Raw genomic sequence first — 18,894 nt, forward strand, 5'->3', positions numbered from 1 at the left:
ATTTCATCTAGGCCCGAAACAGAGATTGACTCGACTCCTAGGACTGACTCTTTGGTTCCAGGTGTGTGGAAGAGGTTAGGTCCGAGAAATGAAAGTAGGTTCACACTTGCAGAAAGACTCGGTCCTCGACCTAGTGTGAAAGATAGACTAGGCCCTCGAGAAGAATTGATGATTCCTCTGAAGAAAAGAGCCCGAGTGATGATGGGTGAGACTTTGTCTCGTCGTGATGGGGCGTGCGGCCCGGCTGAGGGTAGCAAAGAGTAGTCTTCGACATTACTATCTACTATTACTATTACTGTTTGTGTGCTTTCCTTTTTAGTTGTGTGTGATGGGCTTCGCCCGGAATAAAATATTGTAATGGGTTTCGCCCGGAATAAAAACTTATTATTTATTAGAAATCTCCAGTTTCTGCATCAAAAATTTCATTTTGGTTTTACATGTTTTGGTTGTACTCTTAAATAAGAGTTGCCTATGTATCTGCTTTGTAACATAATCAAACCGAGTCCGTAGTTCTCACACAAAACATTTCATGCAGTGTAAACAACTCACAACTTATTCTAGAAACATTTGCAATTCAAAGATTATTTCATAACATTTGAGAATGAGGCCGCCAAGGATAGTACTTCTTCAGCTGGTACAAATTCGTAGGATTTGTGAAGTCATTCCCATCCAAATCTGTTAATCAAACAGCGCCTCCCAACAAAATCTTCTTTACCAAATAAGGGCCTGCCCAATTTGGTTTGAACTTACCCCTCGCGTCAATTGGTAACAAAGCTCTAACTGATTTGAGAACCAGATCTCCCTCACTAATCCCCCTTGGTTTCACCTTTTTGTTAAAAGCTCTCTCTATCCTTTTCTGGTAGAGTTGGACATGGTATAATGCGTTCAAACGTCGCTCATCGAGCATGACTAGTGAATCATATCTTGGTTGAACCCAATCTGCTTCAGGAACCTGACTTTCTAGTAGGATCCTCAGGGACGGTATTTCCAGCTCAACTGGTATAACCGCTTCCATTCCATATACTAAGTAGTACGGGGTTCCTCCTGTGGCGGTTCTAATTGAAGTTCTGTACCCCCATAATGCAAAGGGCATCTTCTCTGGCCATTCTCTATAGTTGTCAGACATCTTCCTTAAAATGGTTGAAACTGTTTTGTTGGTAGCCTCTACCGCACCATTCGTCTGTGGTCGGTATGGTGATGACTTGTGTTGTTTGATTTTATACTTTTCAAGTGTAACTTCGGTCTCATCTTGGAAATGAATTCCATGATCACTGATGAATTCATGTGGTACTCTGTACCGGCAAATGATGTCATTCTGAATGAACTGTGCTACTTGCTTTGCTTCCAGCACTTTGTAAGACTTAGCTTCTACCCACTTCGTGAAGTAGTCAATTTCAACAAGGATAAAACAATGCCCTCCAGTTCCTGATGGGTGTACTTTTCCAATGATGTCGATTCCCCAGGTTGAAAATGGCCAGGGTGACGTCATGGTGTATAACATAGAAGGTGGCACATGTTTTACATTTGCGAATATCTGACAATTATGACAGTACCTGACATATTTGCAACAAGTTGTTTCCATTGTTGTCCAATAATAACCAAGCCTTATGATCTTACGGACTAGCATATGGGCATTCATGTGTGGCCCACACTCGCCGTCCTGGACTTCTTCCATAACCTTTTCAGCTGTCGGTTTATCGATACATCGCAACAAAACACCTTGAGCCGTTTTCTTGTACAATTGCCCATCATCGGTCTTAATGAATTGGGCGGATATCATTTGTAGGGCGCGTTTTCCACGCATGTCAAGGTCGGGAGGATACTCTCCTGTTTGCTTGAATTTCAAAATGGCTGTGTACGAGAGTTCAGTTTCACCTTCCTCGTTATCATTGATTACATTCACATAGGCGGGTGACGATCTTCGTTTGACACATATTGGCATATTGTCTATGTGGTCGGGAATGTTGATCAAGGCAGCTAACTTGGACAATGCATTTGCAAATTGGTTTTCCTTTCTCGGGAGGTGAACATATCGAATATCTTCAAAGTATTTTTCTAATTCTTCGATTCTGGTTTGATACGGGGTTAAACTTTGACTCTTAATTTTCCATGACCCACCCACTTGATTTAGTACAAGGGACGAATCTCCATGGACTAGCAACTTCTTCACACCCTAGTCTAGAGCACTGCGTAAGCCGAGCAAACATGCTTCGTATTCTGCGGCGTTGTTTGTGACATTGAAATCCAGTTTGATGGACACGGGCACGTGTTCACTTGTCGGCGAGATGAGAAGTATACCTACTCCATATCCCATATAGTTCGATGCATCATCGAAATACAAATCCCATATGTCATTCTCGACGTGTACCACGTTTTCGTCGGGAAATGACCAAATGTCGATGACTTCTGTCTCTTCGATTGGATTGTCGGCGAGAAAATCGGCAATCGCCCTTCTCTTGATCACTTTCAAGGGTACATATTTGAGATCGAACTTTGATAACATGAGGATCCATCTCGACATTCTTCCATTTAGCATTGGTTTTTCAAACAACTACTTGATCGGATCCATTTTTGAGTAGACACTCACACTGTAGCTGAGCATGTAATGTCTTAATTTCTTCGTTGCCCAGACTAGGGCCAGACACGTCTTTTCAAGAGGTGAGTACTTTACTTCATAGTCTAAAAACTTTTTACTGATGTAGTAAACAGCTCTTTCTTCTTTGTCAACTGTTTGGGCTAGCATAGCCCCCAATGCCGTATCTATAACAGTTAGATATAGCGATAGTGGTAGCCCGGCTACTGGCGGGCTCAAAACTGGTGAAGAAGACAATGCTTCTTTTACTCAATCGAATGCGGTCTGACACTGGTCATCCCACATAACATGTTCTTCGACCTTCAGCTTCTTAAAGATCGGCTCACAAATCATCGTCAACTTCGCAACGAAACGGCTTATGTATTGAACTCTTCCTATGAAACCTCGAATTTCTTTCTCGATCTCGGGATGGGCATTTCCATAATGGCTTTGATCTTTGATGGGTCTCCAATGTCACGGTGGCTAACGATATGACCCAACAATTTGCCAGAGGTGACCCCAAAAGTACACTTTTGTGGATTCAGTCTCATGTTGTACTTTCACAATCTTTGAAAGAATTTCCGTAGTGCTCCGAGATGGCCACTACGTTCTTTTGACTTAACTATCATGTCGTTAACATAAACTTCAACTTATTTGTGCATCATATAATGTAGCAACGTCGTTGCTGCTCTCTGGTACTTCGCCCCGACATTTATCAAACCGAAAGGCATTACTGTGTAACAATAGATTCCCCATTGTGATGAAAAAGTTGTCTTACTCATGTCTTCCTCGGCCATCTTAATCTAATTGTACCCAGCATATCCATCCATGAAAGATAGTAATGCGTGATTCGTGGTATTGCCTGGAAAGTCGTCCTTCGGACTATCTTTGTTCAGATCTCGAAAGTCCGCGCACACGCGGACTTTTCCATCTTTCTTTGGTACTGGCACTACAATGGCGACCCAATCCGTATATTCCAATACTTTGATGAACCCGGCTCTGAGCTGTTTACCAATTTCTTCCTTAACTTTTAAAGACCATTCCGAACGCATTTTGCGTAGCTTCTACTTCACTGATTTGAACTGGTTTGATCGGAATCCTGTGTTCTTCAATTTCCCTATTAATTCCCGGCATATATTTGTAAGACCATGCGAAAACATCTTTGAACTCAAACAGCAAGTCGATGAACCCTTATCTTTCTGCGGGATCTAAGGTAGTTCCTATCTTAAGCTCATGTGGTTCTAAGGTGGTTCCCACATTGATGGTTTCGGTATCTTCGATCACCGAGTTTCTTTGGTCATATTCTTCTAACCCTTTAACAAAATATGGAGGGGTTCCACCTCCTCTTCATCTTCTTCAACCTGTTCGCCGTCGGCCTCATTCTCAATGTCACTATTAAAACAATTATTTTCAAAAATTGAATTGTAATGTAAATAAAACAAGCCGTAAGCAAACTGGTTCATCTTATTATTATTAATTTAAAACTGCGCGAAATGCTCTAACATTTGGGCCAACTGATCAGAGGTCAGTGGCGAGACAACAGAGGTATTCGGGACATGCCCGGGTTACCGGAATTGGAAAGGGGTGCATTGAAAGGAAAGACTTGGGAGGGGGTGGCTTCGACACCTGACTCCTTAGACTCAAACCTAGGACTCTTATTAGACTCGGACTCAGACTCTGAATCTGACTCGGAACCGTCATCCATTTTGCATACTTCTCACTCTAAGGACAGTAGAACTTCTGTTCTGTGATGCAGTAGTAATCCATATCCACCCTTGTCTTCTCTTCTAAGTAGGACATTCTCCTTATTGAACTAAACCGCCATTGATGCCAAGCCTTGGTCACTTTGCTTATTTCTGTGGCATCCCAACCACAACGCGGCAGTATGTGCCCTACCATTAGGTCTTCTGAGGACCCTACCTTGTACGAGGGCGAGTTCTCGTCCGCGCCATGGAAGACTATGTATTTGGGAGGGTACTTGATGAATGCTAGATAGTTCGAGGTTAGCTTTTCTCTATTTTCCTCTCTTTCTTGTTGCAGCCTTAAGAACCACGATTGGGAGCATCTTCCCTTCATTACCCTATTCGTTTCTCCATCGATTTTGATTGCCGGATTTCGGATCCCCACAAAGTTTTCGGTAGTGGTGAGCTTGTCATGGGCGTCTTTCATTGCTTAGTGTTTAGATATCGACTTAGTGGCATCTGCCTTAATCTTTTGGGACTTCTTAATGAGGGAGGCCTCTGAGATCGACCCTTCACTAAGTGCCTTGAATGCGGTAGGTTCTTATGAAAATCCCATATCTGGAACATTCCTGGCAACATAGGTGGATTTAAGGACATCTTTCCTCGGCCTCAAGACTTTATATTGGGTTTGTGGGGTAACTGCCTATTGGTAAGGTAGATATCATCTTTATTATCGTCCGAAATTCCATGGATTTCATTCTCGCTTCAGAGAATGTATGTTGTGCAATCGACGGCGAAATCCCCAAATAGAACTTCGTTCTTCGGGCTTAGAAGGTACTTTGAACAATCAATGAATTCTTTCCCTATAAAGAAGCCTTTTAAACGGCATACGGGTCGGATCATATGGGTCATATCAATATTGTCTTCGACAAATACAGCATTCGTGTGATCACCGAATGGGTTGGTCACATTGTTGGGCTTGACCGTCAGGATTGGGAGTGTTCCACTCTCGATCATATCTTGTATTTTATGTTTGAGACGGAAACAGTTCTCTGTGTCGTGTCCTTTGCTTTGATGGTATGCACAATACGTATCAGGCTTGTACCATTTATTTCGTTGTTCCAATGGTGGTTCAGGAGTTGGGCTAATGAGGTTCAGCTTCCCTTTGGCCATGAGTCTCTCTAAAGCATATATGTAGGTACACCCTCTATTAGTGAATACTCTTAGACTAGAGCATTGAGGCCTTTTATATGTTCCTCCGGTAAGGCTAATAGCTTGAATATGGTTGGTACTGGCATGGGCCTTTGATTTACAGGAGGAGCCCCCAGTGTACCCCTTTGGTTTCTCCATCTCAGCAGCTCGGAAATCATCTTCCATTTTCCTCCCGCACCTTATCAATTCTTTAAAAGTTCTAAAGTTCTGATATTTCAATACATCACGGTAGACGGGTCGGAGATTCTTCACAAACTTGTTTACCATTTCGGTTTCTTCGGGTTTTTTTGGCTATTTTCACGCTTTCTACGCGCCATCGGGCCAGGAAATCAGTGAATACTTCCTTTTCATTTTGAGTCATAACTTCCAGAGTCCTTATAGTGGTTTGGATCTCTGCGTTATCAGCATAATGTTTGCAAAATTCCACAGTGATGTCCTCAAACGTGGGGTAGTTTTTTAGTTCTAGGTTATAGAACCAGGCTCTTGGGTGTTTCCCCAGAGACTGAGCAAAGATGGTAGAGAGGATACTTACAGGTACACCTTTCAGGGCAAGGTGTTCTTTGTAGGACCAAATATGTTAGAGAGGGTCCTCTGTTCCTTTAAACTTTGGAATTTTAGTGAGCACAAAGTTCTTAGGGAGTTCATCTTGGACCGGAGCATAGGTTCTGGAGTTCTCATAATGGATGCTCTCTCCCTGGGAGAGCTTCAGTTGATCTTCGATAAGCTTGAACCGTTTTTCTAATTCAGTCATTTCTGGTGGGGTAGTAGCAATGTTTTCCCCATTGATCTTAGCCTGAATGACTCCCAATCGAGTCATCATCAACTCCAAAGCCTCACTCAGCTTGGTGACGGCAGCTTCCATTGTTTTCTTTCGGGTTTGAGGTGGCCTTTCTAAAATAAAAACCCCAAACCAATCAATACTTGAATTAAAAATCCCCTGCACAAACAAGGACTCGACTCACAGACTTGACCTTTGACTCAGACTTGACTCAAAGACATAACCTAACCAGGGAGATGAGCTAAGTGGCTCACGTGTAAAGGGTCACAAGGGAGAGGGGTCTCGACCTGACAAGGACTACGACTCGACTCTGACAACTTCTTGACTTAGACTTGACATTGACTTGGTGTGGCTAACCCGTGATTTGAACCAACTTGGCTCGTGGGTGCATTGAAAACGTCCTAAGTGGTCTAATCTAGGACGTTTGGTGGTTTGACTTTGACCAAATGGTCGATGATAGAGTCAAAAAGTGTCGAGTCACTAGGGCCTTCTTAGGCCAAGTATGTCTTAATTAAGGGTCATTTTGTCGGAATAAAGAGTTAATCTTCCCGTCCCGATGATTGTCATAACTAATGCTTCTTGATTCATGTGTGGAGCTTGGTATGAGGAGAGAACCCGGAATCCCGAGCACGAACCTCTAGCCACCCTTGTAAACAAGCAATCACGCGGAGACGACCTTACATGAACCAGTTGCGGAGCCGACATTCCTTGATAGGAAGAATGAAGGCTAAGTAGTGGAGAACTCGTGTTGAGGAAGTGAAGAAATAATTCGCATTCAGGAATTTTGGCAGACTGCCACCAGCCACTGCAGTCTGTCATCTATCCGGCAGTCTGCCATTCAGCCGGCAGTCTGCCGATGTGCTATACTCCTGACTTTTGTTTAGCCCGTTGGCTTAAATGGAAGCCCAAATTTCCGTATTACCCTAGAATTTCGTGCAGCCCTATAAATACTCCTCTTGTTTGAAGACCTAGTTATCATCTAATTATTGAATAATCTCTAGAAACTTGTAGTAGGAAGAACACTTTATTTTGGGTGAAAGTTGTAATCTTTTAGCTTTGGATGTTAATCTTTCTTCATTTCTTGGGTTTTTCTAAGAAGATGGAAGGCTAATCTTCTCTTTGCTTGATGTAATTTGATCAAAGTATCCAACTTTGGTGATTGTAAGACTCTTAAACCTCTCTTAATTTATCTAATGCTCTTTTCTTGTGCTTAATTTCTTATGTTGAGTAATTGAATGTTTGGGTTGGCCATCCTTGCATGTTATTCACTTGACTAGTGCAAATTCTAAGGAAATTGTCTAATTTAGTTGGGATTGTTGAAGCAAGTTTGTTGTTTGTTTAATTGGTTTAAAGGATTCTTACAACAAATAGAAAAGTCCATGTCTTTTGCTCATTTGTATGGTTTAATCTTATGAGGAATTGATCCTAGCTTCATCTTTTTGTAAATTCTTAATGCTCATGCTTAGTCTCCTTTCATGGTTTAATGATTTGTTGCTTAAGCTTGAAGGGTATGTGTAGATGGTTTAATTTACATGTATCAACATCTTGAGGTGATAGTATTGGGTAGATAATTGTGAGAGAGTAAAAAGTGTCAAGCTTTACCATTGTTGGGTTACTAAGAGAGAATTACATCAAGTATTCCCCTTAATATTGAATCTTGCATACTAGTTGTTTGTGGAATTGTCTCAATAGGAAGATCTTCAATCTTTACTCTTATTCCCATGTTTGTTTCCCAAAACCAATCCTTTTTCATCTATGTTTCCTACTAGTTGATCTTTGTTAATACCCATTATTTGTGATTAGTGCCTTTTGTTAAGTTTAAATTATCATTAGGATCTTAATTAGTAGTAGAGACCTACTTAGTAGTCAATAGTTTACAATTCGAGTTTTTAGTCTTAAATCCCTTCTCTTGGGTTCGACCCTTACTTCCCTTTACTACTATCCTTAATAGCATAGTGTAGAGTTCAGTTAGGCTTATAAATTGTTAATTTGATAGGTTAATTCTAGCATTTTACGACACCTAGTTTTACTGCTATCAAATTTTGGCGCCGTTGCCGGGGAAGGGCAACATAGTTAAAGGCTTGATTGTTAAATTGCATGTTAGTTAATTCTCTTTTCTTTGTTTTGATAAGTAAGTGGAAGTTCTAACTTGTGTGTGTAGTGCGAAGGTTTATGTTTAGTTGTCCACAACACGGTGAATCAACCCCCGTGGAAGAGGACGCTTTTGGCGCATATTCGTGGTTATTTACTAATCCTTGGTACCAAAGAGCACAAAGAGAACATAGAGTAGAAGAATCACCTTTAGAAGAACCTATTGAAGTAAATCCGATTGAACTAGAGTATCCCCCTATGGCGAATGACACGAGAACCATCCGGGAGATACGAGCAAGGAATTATGATGAGCAACCCTTGTGTATCACCTATCCCCCTTTAGGGGCCAATGCAAATTTCGAACTCGAAGGCTTCTTTATCCATAACTTGCCTAAGTTCCATGGCCATGAGGGGAATGACCCAAACCGTCACCTTTTGGAATTTCACATGATGTGTGAAGGTGCTATTCCGAATGGGGTGACGGAGGATCAATTCAAATTACGGGCCTTCCCATTTTCTTTGTTGGATTCGGCCAAAGATTGGCTCTTTTATCTTGATCCGGGATCTATAAGAACTTGGAATGAAATGAAGGCGGCTTTTCTCGAGAAGTACTACCCCTATGCCCGTCACAACCGTGCTAAGAAGGCCATTACTACCATAGAACAAGACCTCAATGGTGAAACCATGTATGAGTATTGGGAGAAGTTCAAAAGGTGGTAGCTCAATGCCCATACCACAGGTTGAGCGATGATGATCTTCTTGTGAACTTCTATGAAGGTTTGGGCCAAGATGATCAAAGAATCGTCAATTCCGCTACCGGAGGAGGGTTGGAAAATTTTTCCATAGTGGATGCCAAGGAAATCATTGAGAGACTTGCCTCTACTACGAGGAATTATGGAAGAACTCAAAAGGGGACAAGGAATACTTCTTCAATGGGAACCTCTTCCTCATCTACTCAAAACCTTGAGCAAAGTGTGAATGATTTGACTCACTTAGTGAAGAATATGATAGTGAACAATCCAAACAAGGATGGGGGAAGGGGTAATTAAATGGAATGCAACTATTGTCAAGGTCCTCATTTGGAGGAAAATTGCCCCATCATGATTGAAGAAGGAATTGGAGTGGAGAATGTAAGTGCAATGGGGTATGGGAATTACAATGCTAGGAATCCTTCCGGAGGAGGATACTACAATTATGACCCTAGTGGCAACAATTACAATGTTGGGAGTAGAGACAATCCTAGACTTGGTTGGGGTGGTGACACCTCAAAGAGCTTTGTGAATGGTCAATTCAACCACTTGAGGGACCAAAATTCCCGACAAGGTCAAGGTTAAAACTCTCAAGGAAATAAGAATGGGAATTTCAACAACTAAGGTCAATCATCCCAATTTGGCAATCAAGGTAACAACAACAATTCTCAAAAAGAACCAAGTGTTCAAGACTTGCTTAAGAACATTTTGCAAGAGCAAGTCAAAACGAACAAGAGGTTTGACAAGATTGATGCCAACAAGAGTGTTAGTGATGCCAAGGTTGCCAACCTTGAAGTCCAACTTAGCCAAATTGCCCAAGAACTTGCCAAGAAAAATCAAAGGAACTCAACTTCTATCCCCTCCACTACATTTCCTCCTAGAGAGAATGCTAGTGCTATGACATTGAGGAAGGGGAGAACTTTAAAATCCCCTCTGAAGAAGAAGAGAAGGGGCAAGTCACAAGAAAGGGTTATTGAGGTTGAAGAACAAATTGAAGAAGAGCTTGTGGTTGAACAAGAGAAAGGATCATCTTCAAAAGCTAATGAGGAAAAAGAAAGGAGTCCTTTGAGCATTGACAAAGGAAAGGAAGGAAGCACCAACACAAAGGATCAACTCAAAGAGATTGAAAAAGAGTATGAACCGGAGGTACCATTTCCAAGTGCCCTCACAAGTCCCAAGAAGTTTGATAAAGACTCCGATCTTTATGAGACTTTTAGAAAATGTGAGGTCAACATCCATCTTTTTACTATCATTAACACCGTTCCTAGGTATGCAAAGTTCCTCAAAGAACTTTGCCCCCCTAAACGAAAGCCAAGGAAAGGAGTTGAAAGAGTCACGGTTAGTAGGCATGTCTCGGCAATTTTCAAACAAAATCTTCCCAAAAAGTGCGATGATTCGGGCATGCTAACTATACCGTGCTCAATTGGAGGCAAAGCTTTTGCTAGAGCTATGCTAGACTCGGGGTCCTCTATTAATGTCATGCCTTATTCTATTTATGAGACCTTAGAATTGTCTCCCTTGTCTAAGACCAATGTTGTGATCCAATTGGTGGATCGCTCTACAATTCACCCTAAAGGTCTTGTAGAAGATGTGTTGGTAGAGGGGTTGATAAGTTCTTATTTCCGGCCGATTTTTATGTTTTGGACATGGAACCGGACTCTAAGGCTACACCCCTTTTGCTAGGGAGGCCTTTCATGAGAACTTCCAAAACCAAACTTGACATGTATGATGGAACTTTGACCATGGAATTTGAAGGGAAAGTTTTGAAAAACAATGTGTATGAGACGATGAAAAAGACCGATGATTTGAGTTGTTGCTACTTTCTTGATAAAATTGAACATTTGGCAAATCGAGTTTACTAAATTAGTCATAGGGACCCACTTGAGGTGGCCCTCACTAACAATGTCGAAAAAGAAGGGTTGCGGTTTTTGTTGTCTAATGATGTGCAGGATTATGTCAACAAGTTAGAGGAGGAAATAACCTTTGAAGACGATCAAATGGGAAAGGAAGAGCTCGGAATCAGGGAATCCGGCAGACTGCCAAACCCCATGGCACTCTGCCACGGCACTCTGCTGGACAAACCGCAGTCTGCCAATCCCATGGCAGTCTGCCAAACCCCCTGTTCCACGAATACTTGTTTTGCTTAAAGACAAATCCTAGCTACCCCAAATTCCTTCCTCTAGAAGCCTCCCTTGAAAGACCACTTCCATTCATCATTAAGCCACCCACCCCCAATCTAAAACCACTCCCCGACCATTTGAAGTACGTGTTTCTTGGGGCAAACAACACTCTCCCCCTCATAATTTCAAACCAACTTGAGGGGGATCAAGAAAGGAGATTGGTGGGGGTTTTGCACAAGTGCAAGGAAGCTTTTGGATGGAGCATTGCGGATCTAAAAGGGATAAGCCCAAGTGTTTGCATGTACAAGATCCGGTTGGAAGGGGAAGCAAAGCCGGTTCGGCAACCACAAAGAAGATTAAACCCACCAATGATGGAGGTGGTAAAGGAAGAGATCATCAAACTACTCTAAATGGGGATCATCGACCCCATTAGCGACTCTCAATGGGTAAGTCCCACTCAATGTGTACCTAAAAAGGGTGGTGTGACGGTAATCGAGGGCAAACAAGGATCTTTAATTCCCACCCGGATTCAAACCGGTTGGATAGTTTGCATCGATTACCGCCGCCTAAATGCCGTGACTTTCAAAGATCACTTTCCTCTACCCTTTCTAGACCAAATGCTAGAGAGGTTGGGGGGGAAGGAATTCTATTGTTTCTTGGACGGATATTCCGGATACTTTCAAATTCCCATACGTCCGGAGGATCAATCCAAGACAACATTCACATGCCCTTTCGGAACATATGCATACCGAAGGATGCCCTTCGGTTTATGTAATGCTCCGAGTACATTTCAACGTTGCATGGTGAGTCTTTTCTCGGATCTTGTAGAAAGAGTCTTAGAGGTCTTCATGGACGACTTCACCGTCCATGGAGATAGTTTTGAAGCTTGTTTGGACCACCTAACTATGGTCCTATCACAATTCACGGAGTCACACCTTGTGTTGAATTCCGAAAAATGTCACTTTATGGTTAAAAGCGGCATCGTGTTAGGTCACATAGTCTCAAAGAGAGGGATTGAGGTGGATGTGGCTAAGGTTGAAGTGATAAAAACCTTGTCATATCCTACTAATACTCGGGAGATAAGTTCGTTCCTAGGACACGCGGGCTTCTACCGTCGATTTATTAAAGATTTTTCCAAGATTGCTTACCCCTTGTGCAAGCTTTTGCACAAGGATGTAGAGTTTGTTTTTGATGATGCTTGTAGGTTGGCATTCGATAATTTGAAGGAAAAGCTTGTAACGGCCCCGATAATTTAAGCTCCAAAATGGGACCTCCCGTTTGAAATCATGACCGATGCTAGTGATTATGCCCTTGGCGCGGTTTTAGGCCAAAGGGACGGGAATATTTCTCATGTGATACAATATGCTTCGTCACTCTTGAATGATGCTCAACGGAACTACACCGTCACAGAAAAGGAATTCTTAGCGGTGGTCTATGCCATTGAGAAGTTCCGGGCTTATCTCTTGGGTGCCAAGGTCATCGTCTATACCGATCACAAGTCTATAAGACAACTTGTACACAAGAAGGACACCCAGGCAAGTCTAATGAGATGGGTGCTTTTGTTGAGCGAGTTTGACATCGAGATCAAGGACAAGCAAGGGAGTGCTAATGTGGTGGCCGACCATTTGAGTAGGCTTCACATCAATGAGGATCTCGTGAAGACCATGGGAGTAGTTGACGGTAGCTTACCACATGAATCTCTATATTCCATGAAGGCTGATGAGCCTTGGTATGCCAACCTTGTCAACTACATGGTAACCAAGAAGTTTCCCACCTCACTCTCATCGAGTTAAAGAAATAAGATCAAGTCCGATTCTAGATTCTATATATGGGATGACCCATATCTATGGAAAATGTGTCAAGATCAAGTCATCCGACGTTGTGTACCGGATGTAGAAATCCCATCCATCCTCAAACATTGCCATGAGTACGCTTGTTGGGGTCACTTTGGGCCTCATAGAACGGCACGTAAGATCCTTGAGTGCGGGTTCTATTAGCCCAAATTGTTCAAAGATGCTCACGTTTTCGTCAATACTTGTGACAAATGCCAACGGGTTGGCAACATCTCACGACGAAACTAAATGCCCCAACAACCAATGCTTTACTTGGAGGTTTTTGATATGTGGGGGATAGATTTCATGGGTCCATTTCCCAAGTCGGATGGGTATCTCTATATCCTATTGGCGGTGGATTATGTTTCAAAATGGGTCGAGGCTATACCAACTAGGAATGATGACGCAAGGACAGTCTCAAGTTTTGTGCACAACAATATCTTCTCAAGGTTTTGCTATCCTAGGGCGTTGATAAGTGACCGGGAGACTCATTTTTGTAATCGGATCTTGGAAGGGTTGTTGAAGAAGTATGGGGTCGTGCACAAAGTCTCCACCGCTTACCACCCACAAACCAATGGGCAAGCGGAAGTGTCCAATCGGGAGATCAAGAGCATCTTACAAAAAACAGTGAACCCCGATAGGAAAGATTGGAGTCAAAGGTTAAATGATGCTCTTTGGGCGTACCGCACCGCTTATAAGACACCAATTGGTATGTCCCCGTACCGACTCATTTATGGAAAGGCATGTCATCTTCCTTTGGAAGTGGAGCATAGAGCCTATTGGGCCATCAAATCCTTCAACCAAAGCATGGATGATGCGGGCCTCTATCAGAAGCTTCAACTTCAAGAAATTGAAGAAATCCGTCTTGACTCATATGATAATGCCTCCATATACAAAGAGAAAGCTAGAATATGGCATGATCGAATGATAAGTCGGCGGGTTTTCGAGGAAGGCACCAAGGTTCTTGTTTTTCAAAACCGGTTAAAGTTATTCTCCGGGAAGCTAAGGTCAAGATGGGTTGGACCATTCATTGTGAGCAAAGTCCACCCTCATGGAGCGGTTGAAGTTGAGAACCCGAGCACGGGAAAGACAATTAAGGTGAATGGGCAACGACTTAAAGAGTATCATGAAGGCATGGAAGCACAAATCGTTGAAAAAGTCACTTTGGAAGACCCCATTTACCAAGCATGATCTTGAGAAGCACTAAGTCGAGCCATCGACGTTAAAAATACGGCACAAATTTGTAAATATCCCTTTTTTTTAGTGTAGAATTTCCCGTTTTTATAGGTAGAATTTAAATTCGCGACATTTATCATTCCGTCATTTACATTCTTGTTAATAATAATTGCATTAACATTCATGAAGTTACTAATCCTTCTATAAAGTTTGAAGTTGATTTTTACACCACCTCGGGAAGCGTGTCATTGGTGAAGTGACGGAAATGTGGATGGGAAATTGAATGGGAGTATGTTAAGGGAAAGAGCAAGGTAGAGGTGAAGCTTAATTAGCTAAATTTTGGTTTTATACCAAAATTTAGCCACACGAAAAAGTGAACATTCAGGGATTTTGGCAGACTGCCAAACCCCTCGGCAGTCTGCCAAAACCTCGGCAGTCTGCCGTTTTTGCTACAGTGCGGGTTTTGCCAAACTAGACCACGAAAACAATCCCCTTTACCCCTCATTCCAGATTTTTCGAAGAACAACCACATATCCCATCCCTAACCCTCATCCTTTTTCCACCCAAATCACTCAAAATCCTTCCCAACATTCATCAAATCTTCAATCCTTCAATCTTTTGGCCACAATCCTTCCATCACCAACACAAAATACCTTTGATTCCACCAAAAATCAGAAATTTCCCCCAAATTTTTGAAGAACCCTAGCTTTCAAGACCTCAAATTTCAAGCTACAAGATTGGAATTCAAGGGTCTAGGACGGGTTTTTGAGCAACTAGGAGCAACAAGGAGCATTATTTTTTGGAATTCGGGGAGGTATAACAACCAAACTCACCTTTCATTTTCTTGCTCTTTTATAATCCGAATTTAGCCTTGTTTTAGTGAATTAGTTGGATTAATTGTTGTCTCTTGATGTTATAGTTGTTGTTGATGGTAAAATTTTCTAGGTGAGGCAAGACAAACACCAAACACAAGCTTTTGAAAACCTTCTTGAGCTAGTGCACACCAAGTGTTTGGTGAATTGTCACAAAGAGTGAAAAATTTTTGAGTGCCATATTTTGTGTTGTTTGTGTTGTATCACCTCTATTGTAGGTACAAGAATGTCAAGCTTAAACCCATTCCGAAGGCCATCTAAGAAAAGGGTTGTAGAGGAGACCGAAAATGTGGAGGAAACAATTTTTACCGGGGAGGAAGGGTTAGATGCCAATCAAACAAAAATCTTTCAAAAACTCGGCCTACACCAAAAACAACCAATCAAAACCACCCGTTTCCTTGCCCCCCACACCCTAAATGCCCTAGGCATGGGCACCCTAACCCAGGCTATGCTTGCTAAGGTGGGCCTAGAAGCATACTTTGATGATGAGTTATGGGATTACACCTCCACCTCCTATGTTGAACCATATAGTTAATATGTTTATGTTTTGATGATGTCAAGGTGTTTTACATTTTATATACTTGTTGCGTGTAATCGTTTGTTAAGTATTTTAGAACTAACCTATTATGAGCAACAAAAAAGAATGTGACAATTGCGTAAGAAGTTCAAGAGCCTTCGTTCAAGATCAAACGATTCAAGATTCATTCAAGAACTATGTGAAGACGAAGTTCGTCTAAAGTTTAATCAAGCTTGGATGATGACGTAGCCTATACTCGAAGATCTCCTTGAAGATTAGAATAGTATAGGTGTTTATCTCGTAATGGTAATCAAGAATGAGTTTCTTGATTAGTAAAGTTATAGCTTTGCAGCTATAACATTACTAGTAAAAGAGCTCAATGTTATAGCTCTTCTACTATAACATTGAAAGGCTGAGTTTTTATACACGACTTATAATTGTTTCGAAAATTGTTTTTTAATTGTTTAAAGTTTGTTTTAAATGTTTTAATAAAAGTATTTATATTATAAAGCCCGGTTTAGTGAGGAGTCCGGTTTTATAGTAAACGTTAATTGGTAGTCTTGATGGATCAACTTATGAGTTGGACCTTGCTACTAATTAGGGTTTTACGATAGCCTCTCTTAAAACCTAAATTCTAATCATATGTTAAGACTAGGGTTTGCACGAGTCACGAGGCACATGAGCCGTGACATCTCGTGTTACCTAGGGTATATTAGGTAAAGATTTTATTCTATAATAATATCTTTACATATCTTATATATCTTACTTAATATATTTGTTTATGGTAAAAGATATTCTTGTTTTAGGAAATCTTATCATAATCTTAGAATTTATAGTAAAGATAATATTTGGAAAGATTATATTCTATCTTTTAGAATATTCTTTTTTATCTTTTAAGGCTTTTAGGAAAGAGATAATAAGAAGATATAATTTGTTTTTATATCTTAATATTTCGGCTATTAGGGTTTGACAAAACCGTGTAGCCTACTATTCCTTCTCCTATAAATACTTTCCTATTTACAACATCTAAAATAGAGACCTTAAGCATAAAAATTGTTTTCATCTTTACAAAGCAAAACCGTGTGTTTTAAACAGAAAAACCGTTTTGTTATTTTGAAAGGGCGTGTGTCTTAAAACTCGCATACTCGTTCTTCATTTATCGTTATAAGATAATAGTGCTTAGCTGAATTCTTAACTTGTTCATTAACGTGAACCTTTGTTAGAATCATTAGTGCTTTCTTATTAGCATAAGTTAGTCACTCGAGTATTTAACGGTACTCATTGAGTTACAGCTAGAGTTAGTTGTACGAGTTGGGTTAGTAAATTTGTAATCCGTAGAAAGGTACTAAATTTATTAATCGAGAATAGTGGACGTAGGTTTCGACTTGTGAAACTGAACCACTTCAGAAACCTTGTGTCTCTTCGTTCTTTCGTTTATTACATTAGTTGATTAGTTAAAGTTTAATCAATAAACTTTAAATAATCAATTACATTAGAATAATCGAAAACGCTTTCAAAAATTTTTAAATCCTCAATTCACCCCCCCCCCCCTCTTGAGTATTTTGGATCAATAGACTCTTCAATTGGTATCAGAGCCTCGTGCTCTTGATTGCCTAACCGCAAAGAGGCTGATCTATCTTGTTTTTTATTTATCTTATTGTTTTATATTCCGCTGCCTATCACTTGATAAAAATAAATGGATTCCAAATATCTCAAGTGTCCCGTCTTTGATGGGAAGAACTACGGATTGTGTAAAAACATGATGACTCACTATGTGAAAGAACACGATTGGGAGTGCTGGATGATTATTCAAAATGGACCGCACAAAATTCTTGTGGCATCCGAGGAAGGCACTACCTATGAAAAGAAAGAAGAGGACTATGTCGAGGCCGACAACAAGAAGGCCAAAAAGAACTCCAAAGCGATAAGTCTTCTGCAAAACGGAATGACTTCTACTGAGTTTGATCGGTTCTCTTCATGTTCCACGGCCAAGGAGATATGGGATGGGCTCAAATTATCTTACGAGGGTACTTCCATTGTTAGGAAGCACCGAATAGATTTGCTTATGCAAAAATATGAGCTATTCATTATGGAGCCTAATGAGTCCTTAGATAGTATGTCCGCAAGGTTTTCAAGTATAATAAATGAATTAAAAAACCTAGGTAGGTAATTCTGTACCGAGGATATTGCTAGAAAGGTTCTTAGGAGCCTTACTAAGAAGTGGCGTGCTAAGGTCACTGCAATGGAGGAATCACGAGATCTTGAAACCTTATCCAATCAAGAACTCATTGGTGCTCTCATGGCCCATGAAATTACTCTTAACAAAGATGACGCTGAACCAAGTCGCAATAAGAGTATGGCCTTAAAGAGCGAAGAAGTTGACTCTGAACTAGAGGATGAAACTGTCTTGTTTGCACGACGTTTTAAAAACAAGATATTTCGAAATAAACAAACAAAATCATCCTATAACAACAAGTCATTCAACAAAAAGGTTAATGACTCAAAGACGTCCTTCGCAAATAGAAGTTGCTTCAAGTGTGGAGAATCTGGTCATATGATCAAGGATTGTCCAACATGGGAGAAGATAAAGAACAAGATGAAGCGTGAAAAGACAAAGAGAGAATTCAAGCAAGTTATGATGGCTTCGTGTTGGGGAGACCTTGAATCAGAAGATGACGAGGAATCTGAAGACGACGAAGTAGCAAACCTGTGTCTCAGCAATGTTAGTCTTGACCTAATCTCTGACAGTGATGATGAAAGCACAACTTCTCATTCAAACTATTTCTTTCTCGGAGAATCAGACGAAGACGACGATGAAAAGGTAAGTTATCTTGAGCTTAAAAAACGTGTTAGGAAATTGTCTAAAAGTGCTTTAATTGAATTCTTTGAACAATCTCTTGATAAGTGTCACGAACAAGATTTGGAATTGAAAGATCTAAAGGAACAAATTCTCGAAATCGCGGAAGAGAATCATACTCTCAAGACTAAATCTAAGAAGTTGAAATCTAAAGTTATAGCTGAGAAAGCTACAACATTAGATTCTACTATGGCTGAAAAGAAGGAATTAGAGTCCAAAGTTATAGCTAATGAAGCTATAACTTCCGACCTAAAACTTAACATCAAGCACCTTCAAGCCAAAGTTATAGCTAATGAAGCTATAACTTTAGAACTTGGAAAAGTCAAAGAACTTTTGGAAACTAAGGTCAAATCTAATGAAGAAGTTATCTTAGATCAAAAGAAAGAGATATATTCTCTTTCAAAGCAATTGAAAGAATCTAAGACCGATATGATCA

General features: G+C 40.8%; 1 protein-coding gene across 1 annotated transcript; it reads right to left on the reverse strand.

Moving 5' to 3' along the window:
• Positions 1 to 682: 682 nt before the first annotated feature.
• Positions 683 to 2,521, reverse strand: LOC141629533 (uncharacterized). The gene is made up of 3 exons (XM_074442516.1): positions 2,206 to 2,521; positions 1,554 to 2,121; positions 683 to 1,292 (listed from the first exon to the last, which is right to left on the reverse strand). The coding sequence occupies exons 1-3, from the start codon at positions 2,519 to 2,521 to the stop codon at positions 683 to 685; spliced, it is 1,494 nt and encodes a 497-aa protein (XP_074298617.1).
• Positions 2,522 to 18,894: the final 16,373 nt, after the last annotated feature.

Source organism: Silene latifolia, chromosome Y (genome assembly GCF_048544455.1).
Source record: "Silene latifolia isolate original U9 population chromosome Y, ASM4854445v1, whole genome shotgun sequence".
Lineage (NCBI taxonomy): Eukaryota > Viridiplantae > Streptophyta > Magnoliopsida > Caryophyllales > Caryophyllaceae > Silene > Silene latifolia.